Source organism: Microchirus variegatus (assembly GCF_963457635.1).
Source record: "Microchirus variegatus genome assembly, chromosome: 16".
Classification (NCBI taxonomy): Eukaryota; Metazoa; Chordata; class Actinopteri; order Pleuronectiformes; family Soleidae; genus Microchirus; species Microchirus variegatus.
The window spans coordinates 6,265,715-6,282,074 of record NC_139817.1 but is presented as its reverse complement, the minus strand read 5'-3'; the positions used below and the strand labels follow the sequence as shown (position 1 = coordinate 6,282,074).

Genomic DNA, 16,360 nt, shown 5'->3' with positions numbered 1-16,360 from the left:
CAAAACTTGACAAAAACGTCATACTATACTATGTAGTGCATCATACTATACTATGTCGTCCAAAATGTGACCATTTTTTGAAAAAAAGAATTTGGTCCAAAATTTGACAAAAACGACATACTATACTATGTCGTCTAAAATCTGACAATTTTTTTGAAAAACAGTTTTTTGGTCCAAAACTTGACAAAAACGTCATACTATACTATGTAGTGCATCATACTATACGATGTCGTCTAAAATGTGACCATTTTTTGAAGGAAAAAAATTGGTCCAAAATTTGACAAAAACGACATACTATACTGTCGTCCAAAATCTGACAATTTTTTTGAAAAACTGTTTTTTGGTCCAAAACTTGACAAAAACGTCATACTATACTATGTAGTGCATCATACTATTCTGTCGTCTAAAATGTTACCATTTTTTGAAGAAAAAAAATTGGTCCAAAATTTGACAAAAACGACATACTATACTATGTCGTCCAAAATCTGACAATTATTTTGAAAAACTGTTTTTTGGTCCAAAACTTGACAAAAACGTCATACTATACTATGTAGTGCATCATACTATACTATGTCGTCCAAAATGTGACCATTTTTTGAAAAAAAGAATTTGGTCCAAAATTTGACAAAAACGACATACTATACTATGTCGTCTAAAATGTGACCATTTTTTGAAGGAAAAAAATTGGTCCAAAATTTGACAAAAACGTCATACTATACTATGTCGTCCAAAATCTAACAATTTTTTTGAAAAACTGTTTTTTGGTCCAAAACTTGACAAAAACGTCATACGATACTATGTAGTGCATCATACTATACTATGTCGTCTAAAATGTTACCATTTTTTGAAGAAAAAAAATTGGTCCAAAATTTGACAAAAACGACATACTATACTATGTCGTCTAAAATCTGACAATTTTTTTGAAAAACTGTTTTTTGGTCCAAAACTTGACAAAAACGTCATACTATACTATGTAGTGCATCATACTATACTATGTCGTCTAAAATGTGACCATTTTTTGAAGGAAAAAAATTGGTCCAAAATTTGACAAAAACGACATACTATACTATGTCGTCCAAAATCTGACAATTTTTTTGAAAAACTGTTTTTTGGTCCAAAACTTGACAAAAACGTCATTCTATACTATGTAGTGCATCAGACAATACTATGTCGTCTAAAATGTGACCATTTTTTGAAGGAAAAAAATTGGTCCAAAATTTGACAAAAAGGACATACTATACTATGTCGTCCAAAATCTGACAATTTTTTTGAAAAACAGTTTTTTGGTCCAAAGCTTGACAAAAACGTCATACAAAACTATGTAGTGCATCATACTATACTATGTCGTCCAAAATGTGACCATTTTTTGAAAAAAAGAATTTGGTCCAAAATTTGACAAAAACGACATACTATACTATGTCGTCCAAAATCTGACAATTTTTTTGAAAAACTGTTTTTTGGTCCAAAACTTGACAAAAACGTCATACTATACTATGTAGTGCATCATACTATACTATGTCGTCTAAAATGTGACCATTTTTTGAAGGAAAAAAATTGGTCCAAAATTTGACAAAAACGTCATACTATACTATGTCGTCCAAAATCTAACAATTTTTTTGAAAAACTGTTTTTTGGTCCAAAACTTGACAAAAACGTCATACTATACTATGTAGTGCATCATACTATACTATGTCGTCTAAAATGTTACCATTTTTTGAAGAAAAAAAATTGGTCCAAAATTTGACAAAAACGACATACTATACTATGTCGTCTAAAATCTGACAATTTTTTTGAAAAACAGTTTTTTGGTCCAAAACTTGACAAAAACGTCATACTATACTATGTAGTGCATCATACTATACTATGTCGTCTAAAATGTGACCATTTTTTGAAGGAAAAAAATTGGTCCAAAATTTGACAAAAACGACATACTATACTATGTCGTCCAAAATCTGACAATTTTTTTGAAAAACTGTTTTTTGGTCCAAAACTTGACAAAAACGTCATTCTATACTATGTAGTGCATCAGACAATACTATGTCGTCTAAAATGTGACCATTTTTTGAAGGAAAAAAATTGGTCCAAAATTTGACAAAAAGGACATACTATACTATGTCGTCCAAAATCTGACAATTTTTTTGAAAAACAGTTTTTTGGTCCAAAGCTTGACAAAAACGTCATACAAAACTATGTAGTGCATCATACTATACTATGTCGTCCAAAATGTGACCATTTTTTGAAAAAAATAATTTGGTCCAAAATTTGACAAAAACGACATACTATACTATGTCGTCCAAAATCTGACAATTTTTTTGAAAAACTGTTTTTTGGTCCAAAACTTGACAAAAACGTCATACTATACTATGTAGTGCATCATACTATACTATGTCGTCCAAAATGTGACCATTTTTTGAAAAAAAGAATTTGGTCCAAAATTTGACAAAAACGACATACTATACTATGTCGTCCAAAATCTAACAATTTTTTTGAAAAACTGTTTTTTGGTCCAAAACTTGACAAAAATGTCATACTATACTGTGTAGTGCATCATACTATACTATGTCGTCTAAAATGTGACCATTTTTTGAAAAAAAAATTTGGTCCAAAATTTGACAAAAACGACATACTATACTATGTCGTCTAAAATCTGACAATTTTTTGGAAAAACTGTTTTTTGGTCCTAAACTTGACAAAAACGTCATACTATCCTATGTAGTGCATCATACTATACTATGTCGTCTAAAATGTGACCATTTTTTGAAGGAAAAAAATTGGTCCAAAATTTGACAAAAACGACATACTATACCATGTCGTCCAAAATCTGACAACTTTTTTTGAAAAACTGTTTTTTGGTCCAAAACTTGACAAAAACGTCATAATATACTATGTAGTGCATCATACTATACTATGTCGTCTAAAATGTTACCATTTTTTGAAGAAAAAAAATTGGTCCAAAATTTGACAAAAACGACATACTATACTATGTCGTCCAAAATCTGACAATTTTTTTGAAAAACAGTTTTTTGGTCCAAAACTTGACAAAACGTCATACTATACTATGTAGTGCATCATACTATACTATGTCGTCCAAAATGTGACCATTTTTTGAAAAAAAAATTTGGTCCAAAATTTGACAAAAACGACATACTATACTATGTCGTCCAAAATCTGACAATTTTTTTGAAAAACTGTTTTTTGGTCCAAAACTTGACAAAAACGTCATACTATACTATGTAGTGCATCATACTATACTGTCCTCTAAAATGTTACCATTTTTTGAAGAAAAAAAATTGGTCCAAAATTTGACAAAAACGACATACTATACTATGTCGTCCAAAATCTGACAATTATTTTGAAAAACTGTTTTTTGGTCCAAAACTTGACAAAAACGTCATGCTATACTATGTAGTGCATCATACGATACTATGTCTTCTAAAATGTGACCATTTTTTGAAGGAAAAAAATTGGTCCAAAATTTGACAAAAACGACATACTATACTATGTCGTCCAAAATCTGACAACTTTTTTTGAAAAACTGTTTTTTGGTCCAAAACTTGACAAAAACGTCATACTATACTATGTAGTGCATCATACTATACTATGTCGTCTAAAATTTGACCATTTTTTGAAGGAAAAAAATTGGTCCAAAATTTGACAAAAACGACATACTATACTATGTCGTCCAAAATCTGACAATTTTTTTGAAAAACTGTTTTTTGGTCCAAAACTTGACAAAAACGTCATTCTATATTATGTAGTGCATCATACTATACTATGTCGTCTAAAATGTTACCATTTTTTGAAGAAAAAAAATTGGTCCAAAATTTGACAAAAACGACATACTATACTATGTCGTCCAAAATCTGACAATTATTTTGAAAAACTGTTTTTTGGTCCAAAACTTGACAAAAACGTCATTCTATACTATGTAGTGCATCATACGATACTATGTCGTCTAAAATGTGACCATTTTTTGAAGGAAAAAAATTGATCCAAAATTTGACAAAAACGACATACTATACTATGTCGTCCAAAATCTGACAATTTTTTTGAAAACTGTTTTTTGGTCCAAAACTTGACAAAAATGTCATACTATACTATGTAGTGCATCATACTATACTATGTCGTCTAAAATTTTACCATTTTTTGAAGAAAAAAAATTGGTCCAAAACTTGACAAAAACGACATACTATACTATGTCGTCCAAAATCTGACAATTATTTTGAAAAACTGTTTTTTGGTCCAAAACTTGACAAAAACGTCATACTATACTATGTAGTGCATCATACTATACTATGTCGTCCAAAATGTGACCATTTTTTGAAGAAAAAAAGAATTTGGTCCAAAATTTGACAAAAACGACATACTATACTATGTCGTCTAAAATCTGACAATTTTTTTGAAAAACAGTTTTTTGGTCCTAAACTTGACAAAAACGTCATACTATACTATGTAGTGCATCATACTATACTATGTCGTCTAAAATGTGACCATTTTTTGAAGGAAAAAAATTGGTCCAAAATTTGACAAAAACGACATACTATACTATGTCGTCCAAAATCTGACAATTTTTTTGAAAAACAGTTTTTTGGTCCAAAACTTGACAAAAACGTCATACTATACTATGTAGTGCATCATACTATACTATGTCGTCCAAAATGTGACCATTTTTTGAAAAAAAGAATTTGGTCCAAAATTTGACAAAAACGACATACTATACTATGTCGTCTAAAATCTGACAATTTTTTTGAAAAACAGTTTTTTGGTCCAAAACTTGACAAAAACGTCATACTATACTATGTAGTGCATCATACTATACGATGTCGTCTAAAATGTGACCATTTTTTGAAGGAAAAAAATTGGTCCAAAATTTGACAAAAACGACATACTATACTGTCGTCCAAAATCTGACAATTTTTTTGAAAAACTGTTTTTTGGTCCAAAACTTGACAAAAACGTCATACTATACTATGTAGTGCATCATACTATACTGTCGTCTAAAATGTTACCATTTTTTGAAGAAAAAAAATTGGTCCAAAATTTGACAAAAACGACATACTATACTATGTCGTCCAAAATCTGACAATTTTTTTGAAAAAGTGTTTTTGTCCAAAACTTGACAAAAACGTCATACTATACTATGTAGTGCATCATACTATACTATGTCGTCTAAAATGTGACCATTTTTTGAAGGAAAAAAATTGGTCCAAAATTTGACAAAAACGACATACTATACTATGTCGTCCAAAATCTGACAATTTTTTTGAAAAACTGTTTTTTGGTCCAAAACTTGACAAAAATGTCATACTATACTATGTAGTGCATCATACTATACTATGTCGTCTAAAATTTGACCATTTTTTGAAGAAAAAAAATTGGTCCAAAATTTGACAAAAACGACATACTATACTATGTCGTCCAAAATCTGACAATTATTTTGAAAAACTGTTTTTTGGTCCAAAACTTGACAAAAACGTCATACTATACTATGTAGTGCATCATACTATACTATGTCGTCCAAAATGTGACCATTTTTTGAAAAAAAGAATTTGGTCCAAAATTTGACAAAAACGACATACTATACTATGTCGTCTAAAATGTGACCATTTTTTGAAGGAAAAAAATTGGTCCAAAATTTGACAAAAACGTCATACTATATACTATGTCGTCCAAAATCTGACAATTTTTTTGAAAAACAGTTTTTTGGTCCAAAACTTGACAAAAACGTCATACTATACTATGTAGTGCATCATACTATACTATGTCGTCCAAAATGTGACCATTTTTTGAAGAAAAAAAATTGGTCCAAAATTTGACAAAAACGACATACTATACTATGTCGTCTAAAATGTGACCATTTTTTGAAGGAAAAAAATTGGTCCAAAATTTGACAAAAACGACATACTATATACTATGTCGTCCAAAATCTGACAATTATTTTGAAAAACTGTTTTTTGGTCCAAAACTTGACAAAAATGTCATACTATACTATGTAGTACATCATACTATACTATGTCCTCCAAAATGTGACCATTTTTGGAAAAAAAATATTTGGTCCAAAATTTGACAAAAACGACATACTATACTATGTCGTCCAAAATCTGACAACTTTTTTGAAAAACAGTTTTTTGGTCCAAAACTTGACAAAAATGTCATACTATACTGTGTAGTGCATCATACTATACTATGTCGTCCAAAATCTGACAATGTTTTTGAAAAACAGTTTTTTGGTCCAAAACTTGACAAAAATGTCATACTATACTGTGTAGTGCATCATACTATACTATGTCGTCCAAAATGTGACCATTTTTTGAAGGAAAAAAATTGGTCCAAAATTTGACAAAAACGACATACTATACTATGTCGTCCAAAATCGGACAATTTTTTTGAAAAACTTTTCTTTGGTCCAAAACTTGACAAAAACGTCATACTATACTATGTAGTGCATCATACTATACTATGTCGTCCAAAATGTGACCATTTTTGGAAAAAAAAGAATTGGTCCAAAATTTGACAAAAACGACATACTATACTATGTCGTCCAAAATCTGAATTTTTTTTTGAAAAACTGTTTTTTGGTCCAAAACTTGACAAAAACGTCATACTATACTATGTAGTGCATCATACTATACTATGTCCTCCAAAATGTGACCATTTTTGGAAAAAAATATTTGGTCCAAAATTTGACAAAAACGACATACTATACTATGTCGTCCAAAATCTGACAATGTTTTTGAAAAACAGCTTTTTTGGTCCAAAACTTGACAAAAATGTCATACTATACTGTGTAGTGCATCATACTATACTATGTCGTCCAAAATGTGACCATTTTTTGAAGGAAAAAAATTGGTCCAAAATTTGACAAAAACGTCATACTATACTATGTCGTCCAAAATCTGACAATTTTTTTGAAAAACTGTTTTTTGGTCCAAAACTTGACAAAAATGTCATACTATACTATGTAGTGCATCATACTATACTATGTCGTCCAAAATCGGACAATTTTTTGGAAAAACAGATTTTTGACGACATAGTATAATATGTCTTTTTTTTTCAAATTTAGGACAAACATTTTTTTTAATAAAAATTTTAGATTACATAGTATAGTATGTCGTATTTTTGTCAAATTATTTAAAAAAAATTTGGGACATAGTATAGTATGCCGTTTTTTTGTCACATTTTGGACGACGCAGCATAGTATGTAGTTCTTTATAATTATGGACACAGTATAGTATATAGTGTTTTGTCAAATTTTGGACGACAAAGTATAGTATGTAGTTTTTTGTCATATTTTGGACGACAGTGTAGTATGTCGTTTTTTGTCACATTTTGGACGACATAGTATAGTATGTCGTTTTTGTCAAATTTTGGACGACATAGTATAGTATGTCTTTTTTGTCAAATTTAGGACAAACATTTTTTTTAATAAAAATTTTAGATTACATAGTATAGTATGTCGTTTTTTTGTCACATTTTGGACAACATAATATAGTATAACGTTTTTTGTCACATTTTGGACAACAGTATAATATGTAGTTTTTGTCAAATTATTTTCAAAAATTTTTGGACATAGTATAGTATGCCGTTTTTTTGTCACATTTTGGATGACATGGTATTTTATGTATTTTTTGTAAAATTTTGGACGACATAGTATAGTATGTAGATTTTTGTCATATTTTGGACGACATAGTATGTAGTGTTTGTAAAATTTTGGACGACAAAGTATAGTATGTAGTTTTTTGTGACATTTTGGACGACAGTATAGTATGTCATTTTTGTCAAATTTTGGACGACTAAGTATAGTATGTAGTTTTTTGTCACATTTTGGACAACAGTGTATTATGTTGTTTTTTGGACAAAACATCTTTTTCTAAAAATTTTGGACAACAAAGGATAGTATGTCGTTTTTTGTTACATTTTGGACGACATGTCGTTTTTGTCAAATTTTGGACCAAAAAATGCGATGCGACCACGCCGTTTTTTGCCGTACTAGGATAAAGTGTAATTGCACATCCACATACACGAATTGATGCACTTTAAATCTTTTCTGTTACAGACTAAAAAACTATGCTATTTAAGTTATTCTTTGTCGTAAGTTGATCTATATTTTGTTTTCTTTAGCGTTAATAAGCATACAACAGAAAGTAATTGAGAAGCACTGTACGAGGACTGGGTCGTACTATAGTAAGTCATACTTTTAGTATACTAAAGTATGATTTTTTGGTCACTTTTACCTTTTTTTTTGGACGTAGTTGGGTCCACGTTGTCCCACAAAATCAGTGCCAACAGAATGTCGTTGATCTGAGGGCAACTTAACATCCTCACATTATGGAAATAAAGACAAGTGAACACACACACAAGCAGAAATGATCAATTATCATGTCCACAAAATATTGAAAATATTTTATTAAAATAGCATCTTCACCTGAAACTGATAATGCACATCTTGAAATAAGATTTGACAAAAGTAAAACACCCGACAAAGGCGACGATGATGATGCTGTAACAGTCTCAGTCTGATTGCACGAGCTTGACGCGCCGATGACGAGAGGACGAAAAACATCCAGAGGGGGGAAAAAAAATCAAATCAAATAACAAAACAAAACAACCTGGAAACTGATCGACACAAATCACTGCGAGATTCTCACATCCGCGATTTTAAAACAGCAAGAGCACAAATTCACAAACGGCTGCGTTAGATTAGATTTTCCGTCTTTTTTCTTGATTCGGTTTGTCCGTCCAACACAGCAGCAGCAGCAGCAGCAGCTCCAACCAAAGGCAACACAAGCTTGAAGTTTTTTTTTTTTTTTTTTAAAAGATGCCTCTGCTTCTCGCACAGAGAACTCCATATCCCAGAATGCTCTGCTTTGCAGTGTACATATATATATATATATATGTATATATATAAACACGCGTCTCCTCAGAGGCGACAGTGTGACGTCCTTCTGCGAGCTCTGTGGTGTCGTCCGACACACGGACTCAGTTGTGTCTCGGTCTGCCCTTCTTCATGCGAGCCGCTTTGGGTTTGGGGATGTACTGGTTGTTGGCCTGGTGCTCCAGCTCTCTGCTGAAGTACTGGATGGTTTTGTTCAATCCTTCCTCCAGCGGCACCTGTCACAACATGCGATGGGTTAGTTACTGGGTAACCGAGGTTAATCTGGCGATGTGATAATCAGAGCCCCCTCACGGATATACGACGGATGTTTTGACGAGAACGATCCTGGATACTCGCCGTATTTTACTTTTCCAGGAATTTATGTAAGGATGTTCAAGATGAACTGATTATGAATGAATCGGAGGAAATGAGTGCTACGTACATTAACGCGTGGCGCGTTTCCAATGACGACTGACTGGAAGAAGACAAATAGCTACAAAAAAGCAGCGCACCTGTGTACCGTGTGCCTCTGTTTTTAAAGTTTAGGGTTACTTTAGCATTAGCATAAAGCATTTCCTCTGAAGGTGCAGGTAGAAGAAGAAAACTAAGGCTGCAAAGATTAATTGATTAATCGAATATTTATCAATTATTAAATGAATGTTCAACTACTTTTTTTTTTTTTTTTTAAATATTCAATGTTATATATGTCTCAAGTGTTTTTTTTAATAATTAAAACAAAGTTCCCTGGTTTTTCCAGCTCCTTAAATGTGAATATTATAGTATATATTCTGAAAGCAATAAAACTCAATCATTTTGGTTTGTGGACTCAACATTTTCGGACATTTTATGGACCAAACTAAGCGATTCATTGGGAAAAACAACCTCTGCAAGATCCACATTTTTTAAGTGAACTTGAAACATATTATGGGCTCGAGTTTTGTTGTGATACGTGAAAACATACCACTGGCTCCCAGCCGAGCAGCATCTTGGCTTTCCGGATGTCGGGTCTCCGTCTCTGCGGGTCGTCCTGCGCCTCCGGCAGGAACTGGATCTGACTCCCGCTCACTGTGAGTGTGTGTGTGTGTGTGTGCGAGAGTGATGAGAGCAAACATACACAAGTATACACTGACTGTTTAGGGGTGTTTTGGGGTCACTTGTTTTTGAAGGAAAATCACTTTTTTTTTTTTCAATGAATATAACATTAAATGAATCAGAAATACAGTCTATACATTGATAAAGTGGAAAACAACTATTCTAGCTGCAAATGTCTGGTTTTTAATGGAGGCCCATTTCCAGTGTTCTACATTGTGTAGGCTATTGGATGATTAGGAAACCCTTGAAAATGTCATTAAAATCATTATTTCTAATCTCGTCAATGTCTTGACTATATTTCCTATTAATTTCCCAACTCTTTTGATGAATAAAAGTGTGACTTTTAATGGAAAACAACAACATTTTGAACGGTAGTGTAAATGTGACGATAACTTACCGACGAGACTTTTGATGAGGCGGGCGAACTCCAGTATGGTGTGTTCCTCTGGGTTTCCCTGGAAACACACGACACACACACACACACTTTCATCAGCTGGAGCTCGTTTCTTCACGAATAAACGAGACGAAACTTACCAGATTGACTGGACTGCTGATGTTGCTGTTCATCAGCAAAACCAGGCCGTTCACCAGATCGCTGCAAGAACAAATCAATGTGACGTTAACATAGTGTTTTACGGGAACATGATGCTCTTTCAGATTTTCCAGCTTCTTAAATGGGAATAATTTGCTCCATATCACAAAGAAAATCCTTAAAACTAAATCATCGTTCATTAAAACGACATAAAGTCAGTAGTCGAGATGACATGATGCACCCCAAACATGTATAATATATGAAACCCATTTCCTCAACTCTCACCGCGCCACATTCACTTCAGCTAGCTAGCGCTTTCTGCACATGTCACATTTGCATCTGTGCATATGAGCAGGTATTACGTCCATAAATCAACGACGGCGAGAGTCTCGGGGGCAACGGGGAGAATAAATTATAAACATGACACACATATATGTATGTATGTATATTGTAGAGGGTAAAATAAATCAATACCATCAAAAAGTTTAGTTTTACAAACAAACAAAGTGGAGTTATAGCACATATGAACAGCACTTTCTCCTTAGACCATAAATATTTGACAGAATAGGTAAAACCTTCATAAATCATAAGTAATTCAGGAAATTTCAGGATGTCTTGGTTTGAAGAGAGGCAACTTCCCTTAAAAGACCCTGATATTTAAGTGTGTACAAAATCCCAAAATCTCCCGTAGACTCTTTTCTCAACTTTTCTCAACTGTTCATAAAGCAACAAATACAGAAAATTGTTTGGTGGGTGAGCAACAATAATTAAATGTAATCCGACATGTGAGGTTATCAGTTAAGTATCAATGAAAAGGTCCTCGTCTTACCTCACGTATTGAAAAGCTCGGGTTTGGGAACCAGTACCATAGACCTACAAAAACAAAAAGAAGAAGAAGAAGAAGAAGAAGAAACGTATTATCAATTCTGCACAATTTCACATTTCTGTGCATCGGTCATGAGAATCAGGACGAGCACGTTGGGATGCGTACAGTGAGAGGTTCTCCCTGCAGAGCCTGCAGGATGAAGTTGCTGACCACGCGTCCGTCGTTCATGTGCATTCGGGAACCGAACGTGTTGAAGATTCTGGCCACTCTCACCTCCACTCCTTCCTGTGAGCAAAAGACCATACGGGACAAGTCTATATTAACTATTAACTTTTGCGACTACTTTATTATTCAATATTTGACAGCTGTATTGTTGAATAATCGATATATCTAATGCGACTTTTCCGTTACACAGTTCTAACACGGCTTAGCTAGAAGAGTCATGAGCGTGACGTCCGACACAAGAATCAAAGCGAACTAGAGCTGCAGCTAATGATTATTTTCGTAATCGATGAATCGTTTGGTCCATAAAATGTTAGGTTGTCGAGTATTTTTCATGTTTTTTATTGTATTTTTTAAACATTGGTAAACAGTTTCTGTAACATAACAAAGTTTAGAGTAAATAAAGTAATAGTTTGGAACCTCAGTAACACGTTAATGTTTTTGTAACATTACAATATTTAGCAAGTCATAACCAGGTCTCAATGGGACTACTTGTATAAATAAAGGTTAAATAAAAATGTTTTTAAAACGTTGATCAGTATTTGTCAAACCTGGAAAATGACCATGTTCTCGAATGTCTCAAATTCAGTTTTAATGATTTCTTTGTTATGTGGAGCAAAGAAACGAAGACCGGAAGCTAAAACAATCAGAAATCTTGTTTTCAGTAGATCGGTTACAAAAGACTTAAAAATCCTGAAAACATACATTAATATCCATCGCAATATTTAACAGAGGAGCCGGCGAACGTGAGCCGAATCACAACCCGCTCAGACGTATTTCAGTTGACTGACGGTCATGCAGGAAGAAGTAGCGCTAGAACTATATCATGGAAAAGCGCCATAAGTAAACCTGGAGTATCCTACAGTTTCAATTATTGTGATGAATGAGCAGGTTCCTATAAAGTGTTGTAGGGATTGTGCAGTCAGGAGCCACGACGACAGCAGAAAATCAGGATGTATGTATGAAAACATGTCACGATGTACCTTCAATATCAATTTATGAATACAAATGGTCTTAAAATGGTCAATATTTTCCTGTTACTTTTGCTCATCTCTGGTTTGCGCCGAGATCTTTCATCGTCTTCTGTTTTTACTCGATTAAAAAATCAAAAGGCGAGATATGTGTACATTTTCCAGCTTATAAATGATGCAACTGGTGTGATTTATTATACGATCCTCAAGTTTAACATATGATACACACTGATATAAACACTAGCCAGCAACAGTGACCCAGTTTCCCCACTTTTTTACACTTTTACAGAGACCGACGCAGATCCTGCAGATATAGAAAACCAATAACATAAAAAATAGAAAGAAATCCATGGCCTTAGAGTTCCAGCAGCACAGTACATCAATGGATACCACTTCAGATGGCATGTACACTTGTTTCATGCCAAAGGACATGAATAAAAACATTAGAATTATGCAGACTGCGCTCTTGAAAATGAAGAGCGTGAATTTAAATGGACAGAAACAGTAAATGTATTCAGCAGAATGAGGCGCAGGGACACAATGAGGACAGTGTGATGAAGAGGGCCGGTTTCATAGGTGGGCACAGATACCCTCACTGTGTATAGATGTAAATGAAGGTGTGTGTTATATATATGCGAAGAATAATGTGTCAAAAAAAAAAAGAGCTTGAATTACGGCTCATTTTCCTCTAATTACAATCATAATTAATGTGCAATAAATCCAGTGCATTCTGGGCGATTATGTAAAGCTAAGTGGAGTGGTAGGTTATACATTTAAACCGCCAACTACATTAAGGTCCGGCATTTAAATTCATAACACGAGTCTGCACACGTACAGACATTCATTTCCCCGATATGGGACTAATGAAGGACCGTCTTTATCTTATAGAAACAGGAAAACACTAATTGTAGATTATGAATGCGAGGAGAAGTGATGCCAAAGGTCATGAAAACAAAAGTTGACGGTGCACAGAACAAGACGACGGAGGAACTAACAAACTATTGTTGCTGTTGTTCAGAATTCAAAGTTTTATAACGTGGTGATAGTTTGATGTTTATTTATATCAACTTTGGTAAATTAGCACAACATAATTACGTCATACAGGCTAAGTATTGTTTATCTTTTTCGTGCCAACTCATGAACTCACTTCGTCATCGTTCCTTAGCCTGATGCTTTTGATGAACAGACAAGGGGACCTAGCCTCACATTCTGACTTCTTCACCTGATATTAACATTAGAGATGTGGCTGATGTGCGCCCTCTGCTGGTATAACTACCAGGGTTTCAAGAAAATACTGATTCGCTAAAGTATCACAATATTGAGTATTGGCTCTGCTTTAAGGCCCCGAACCACAAGTCTCCCTTTATTTCCACACTTTCCAACGTTAAATCTCATAATCTGTTGTTTATTCTAATCGTTTGGTCCATAAAATGCCAGAAAATGATATTTTCAGAAAATATTCACATTTAAAGCGGACGGAAGTTCCAATTAACGCTGTTTTTTAGTGTGTATCTGCGTCATTACCTTGTTTAAGAAGCCCTGAAGGTTCAAAACAAACAGTTCAGCCACTGCTGTAATCTCGGGCTCAGCGAGATCTCTGAAAAAACCCGGTCCGGTTACGTACACATCGGTTCTCCGGAACAGCAGATCGTCCTGCTCCGGGCACTAGTCCGGGCACATCCGGTTGCGTACATTGAACCGCAGAAGAAGAATAACGTCCGTTGTGGAGGTGTTTCACGAGCGACAGTGTCTTCTGACTCTGGGTCTGACTCCGGGTCAAAGTCATAAAAGGGACTGCGGCGGGGAGTCGTGAAGAAGCTATTTTTAAACACTGTTAAAACAATGCTTTGATAATGATGAGCAGTGCATCCACCGTTCCAGAGGGGGGAGCTGCGCCTTTGTGTACTGAATATGTCACTTCCTGGTACTGGCCAATCACAAGACAGTTGGGAAGGCTCTACGCTGGCTGGCCAATCACAACACAGTCTGTCTTCTGGGGGTGAGAGTTGAGTCTGAAATATCGCGGCTGGGGAACAGCGTCAGAAAAGAGGATTTCTATCGGCTCGTTTACAGCAACTAGGAGGTTTTTGACCATAAAAACAAGTTAATGTATGCAAGTAGACCTCCATAACTAACATATATGTGCAACAGGACCACTCTATGTGAGCTTTAAGAAGCTGAGAAATCCTAAAACTTGATTTAGTAATGTCATTGATTCAGGCCTATATTGACACCCCCGTTAGGATATGTATAATAATTCCACCAGTTTCTTACAGCCATATGGTAAATAACCATTATCGTACCATCATATGAGCGGGTGCGTAGTTTGCTTTCCGTATAAAAAAGGCGGCACAAAAAGGCACTTTGTCCGTCCATTGCATAACCTACACTCATCACTCTGTGAAGGTTAATCAATTTTGATTACATGACTGCGCATTAGATGTAAATGTGCGATCTTCTTTCTCATCGGCAACAAACAACTGACAGCTGGATGTTGAAGAGCTGTCATTTCCGAGAATTCTCCCCCCGTAAGTGTGAAAAAAAAATTATAATAATGGGCAGCTGAGGAGAAGCAGGAGATGAGGCAGATAAATAAATATCACCTGCCTGAAGGAAAGGCAAGACGAGTCAATCATGTGTGATTATCAAAGGCTGCTGTCAATCACGGTGTCGTAACGGGAAGAAAGAAAATACATTTTCGTGACACTTTTGCTTCATAAAAGTCAACTTTTCCTGGATTATTTGGTGCTTTTGTAACAGTAAACTGAATAACTGAAGCAATTATCAATATTTCATACTATTTTATGGACCAAACAATCTGTTAAAGGAGCGACTTTCATGTCCTGATTGGTTCCTTCGTATGAACCGATACAACCCACCCCCAAATCCAAAATCCAAAATTGCACATAAATACTTTTTCTAAGCGTAGTCTGTAAAGAATTGTACTGTTAGTTTCTTTAAATGGACAACAGGGTTGGAGCATCACAGCACAGATAAGCAGTTTAAAACATCTAAAAACAACTGTATCAGACTGATAAAGTATGATTAGATACCAGTTTGTATCAAAATGTTTAAAATGTTTAAAATTCATTGTTTTGTGATGGTAATTCAGATAAAGGCTTAATATAAAGATGGCTGAAGTCATTTTTACATCACCTTAATACATTGTGCAATCTGTTATGATATCATAAACATCTAAAAAGGTACGTGGGGTCGTCTAATCCAGGTTTAATTGAGATGATTCTATTATATATAAGTGTCTGATCGAGTTATTCTACTCGTGTACCTTGACCTTAACATAGACGTCAATTATACCAGTCCCTGTAGCAACAAGGCAAAATAAATCATCAGTGCGAGCGTGTATGACGATACCTGTTTCATGTAGGCGTAGCACATCGTTTCTGCCACGCGCTTGCCCTCGTCGTAGCAAGCTCGGGGGCCGATGGGGTTCACGTGGCCCCAGTACTCCTCATTTTGTGGATGCACCTCTGGATCTGGAACAAAAAAAAGAAAAAGAACGTTTCAGGCTAATTTGTCTGCACACAGAGCGAGAGGCGCACGTACGCACGTAGAATAAAATATGCGAGAACACATTCCCTCGCTCTCTCGACGCCGACACCGACACAAAACAGAGCTGGGGAAACCAAGTTCAACGACGAGCTCTCGCTAATTGTTTCTCACACACTCTCTGCGTAATTGCTCGGGGATCTATAGGTATCATGAACACCGACTCGTAAAACAGTGATTTAAAAAAACCCACAACAAACATTACTACGGTAGTGAAATGATGCACTTGAAATAATTAGAATCAGACACCTCAATCACAACGTTGGAAGGATGTA

General features: G+C 34.6%; 1 protein-coding gene across 1 annotated transcript in view; it reads right to left on the bottom strand.

Annotated features, from left to right (window-relative positions):
- Positions 1–8,388: 8,388 nt before the first annotated feature.
- uxs1 (UDP-glucuronate decarboxylase 1) overlaps positions 8,389–16,360 on the bottom strand; it is a 20,169-nt gene continuing 12,197 nt past the window's right edge. The window contains exons 9-15 of the mRNA XM_083902415.1: positions 15,891–16,012; positions 11,491–11,610; positions 11,329–11,372; positions 10,502–10,562; positions 10,365–10,422; positions 9,837–9,940; positions 8,389–9,111 (exon numbers count right to left, since the gene is read on the bottom strand). Of these exons, the coding sequence (XP_083758541.1) occupies positions 8,980–9,111; positions 9,837–9,940; positions 10,365–10,422; positions 10,502–10,562; positions 11,329–11,372; positions 11,491–11,610; positions 15,891–16,012 (641 nt within the window). The 3' untranslated portion in view covers positions 8,389–8,979. The remainder of the gene's footprint in view (positions 9,112–9,836; positions 9,941–10,364; positions 10,423–10,501; positions 10,563–11,328; positions 11,373–11,490; positions 11,611–15,890; positions 16,013–16,360) is intronic.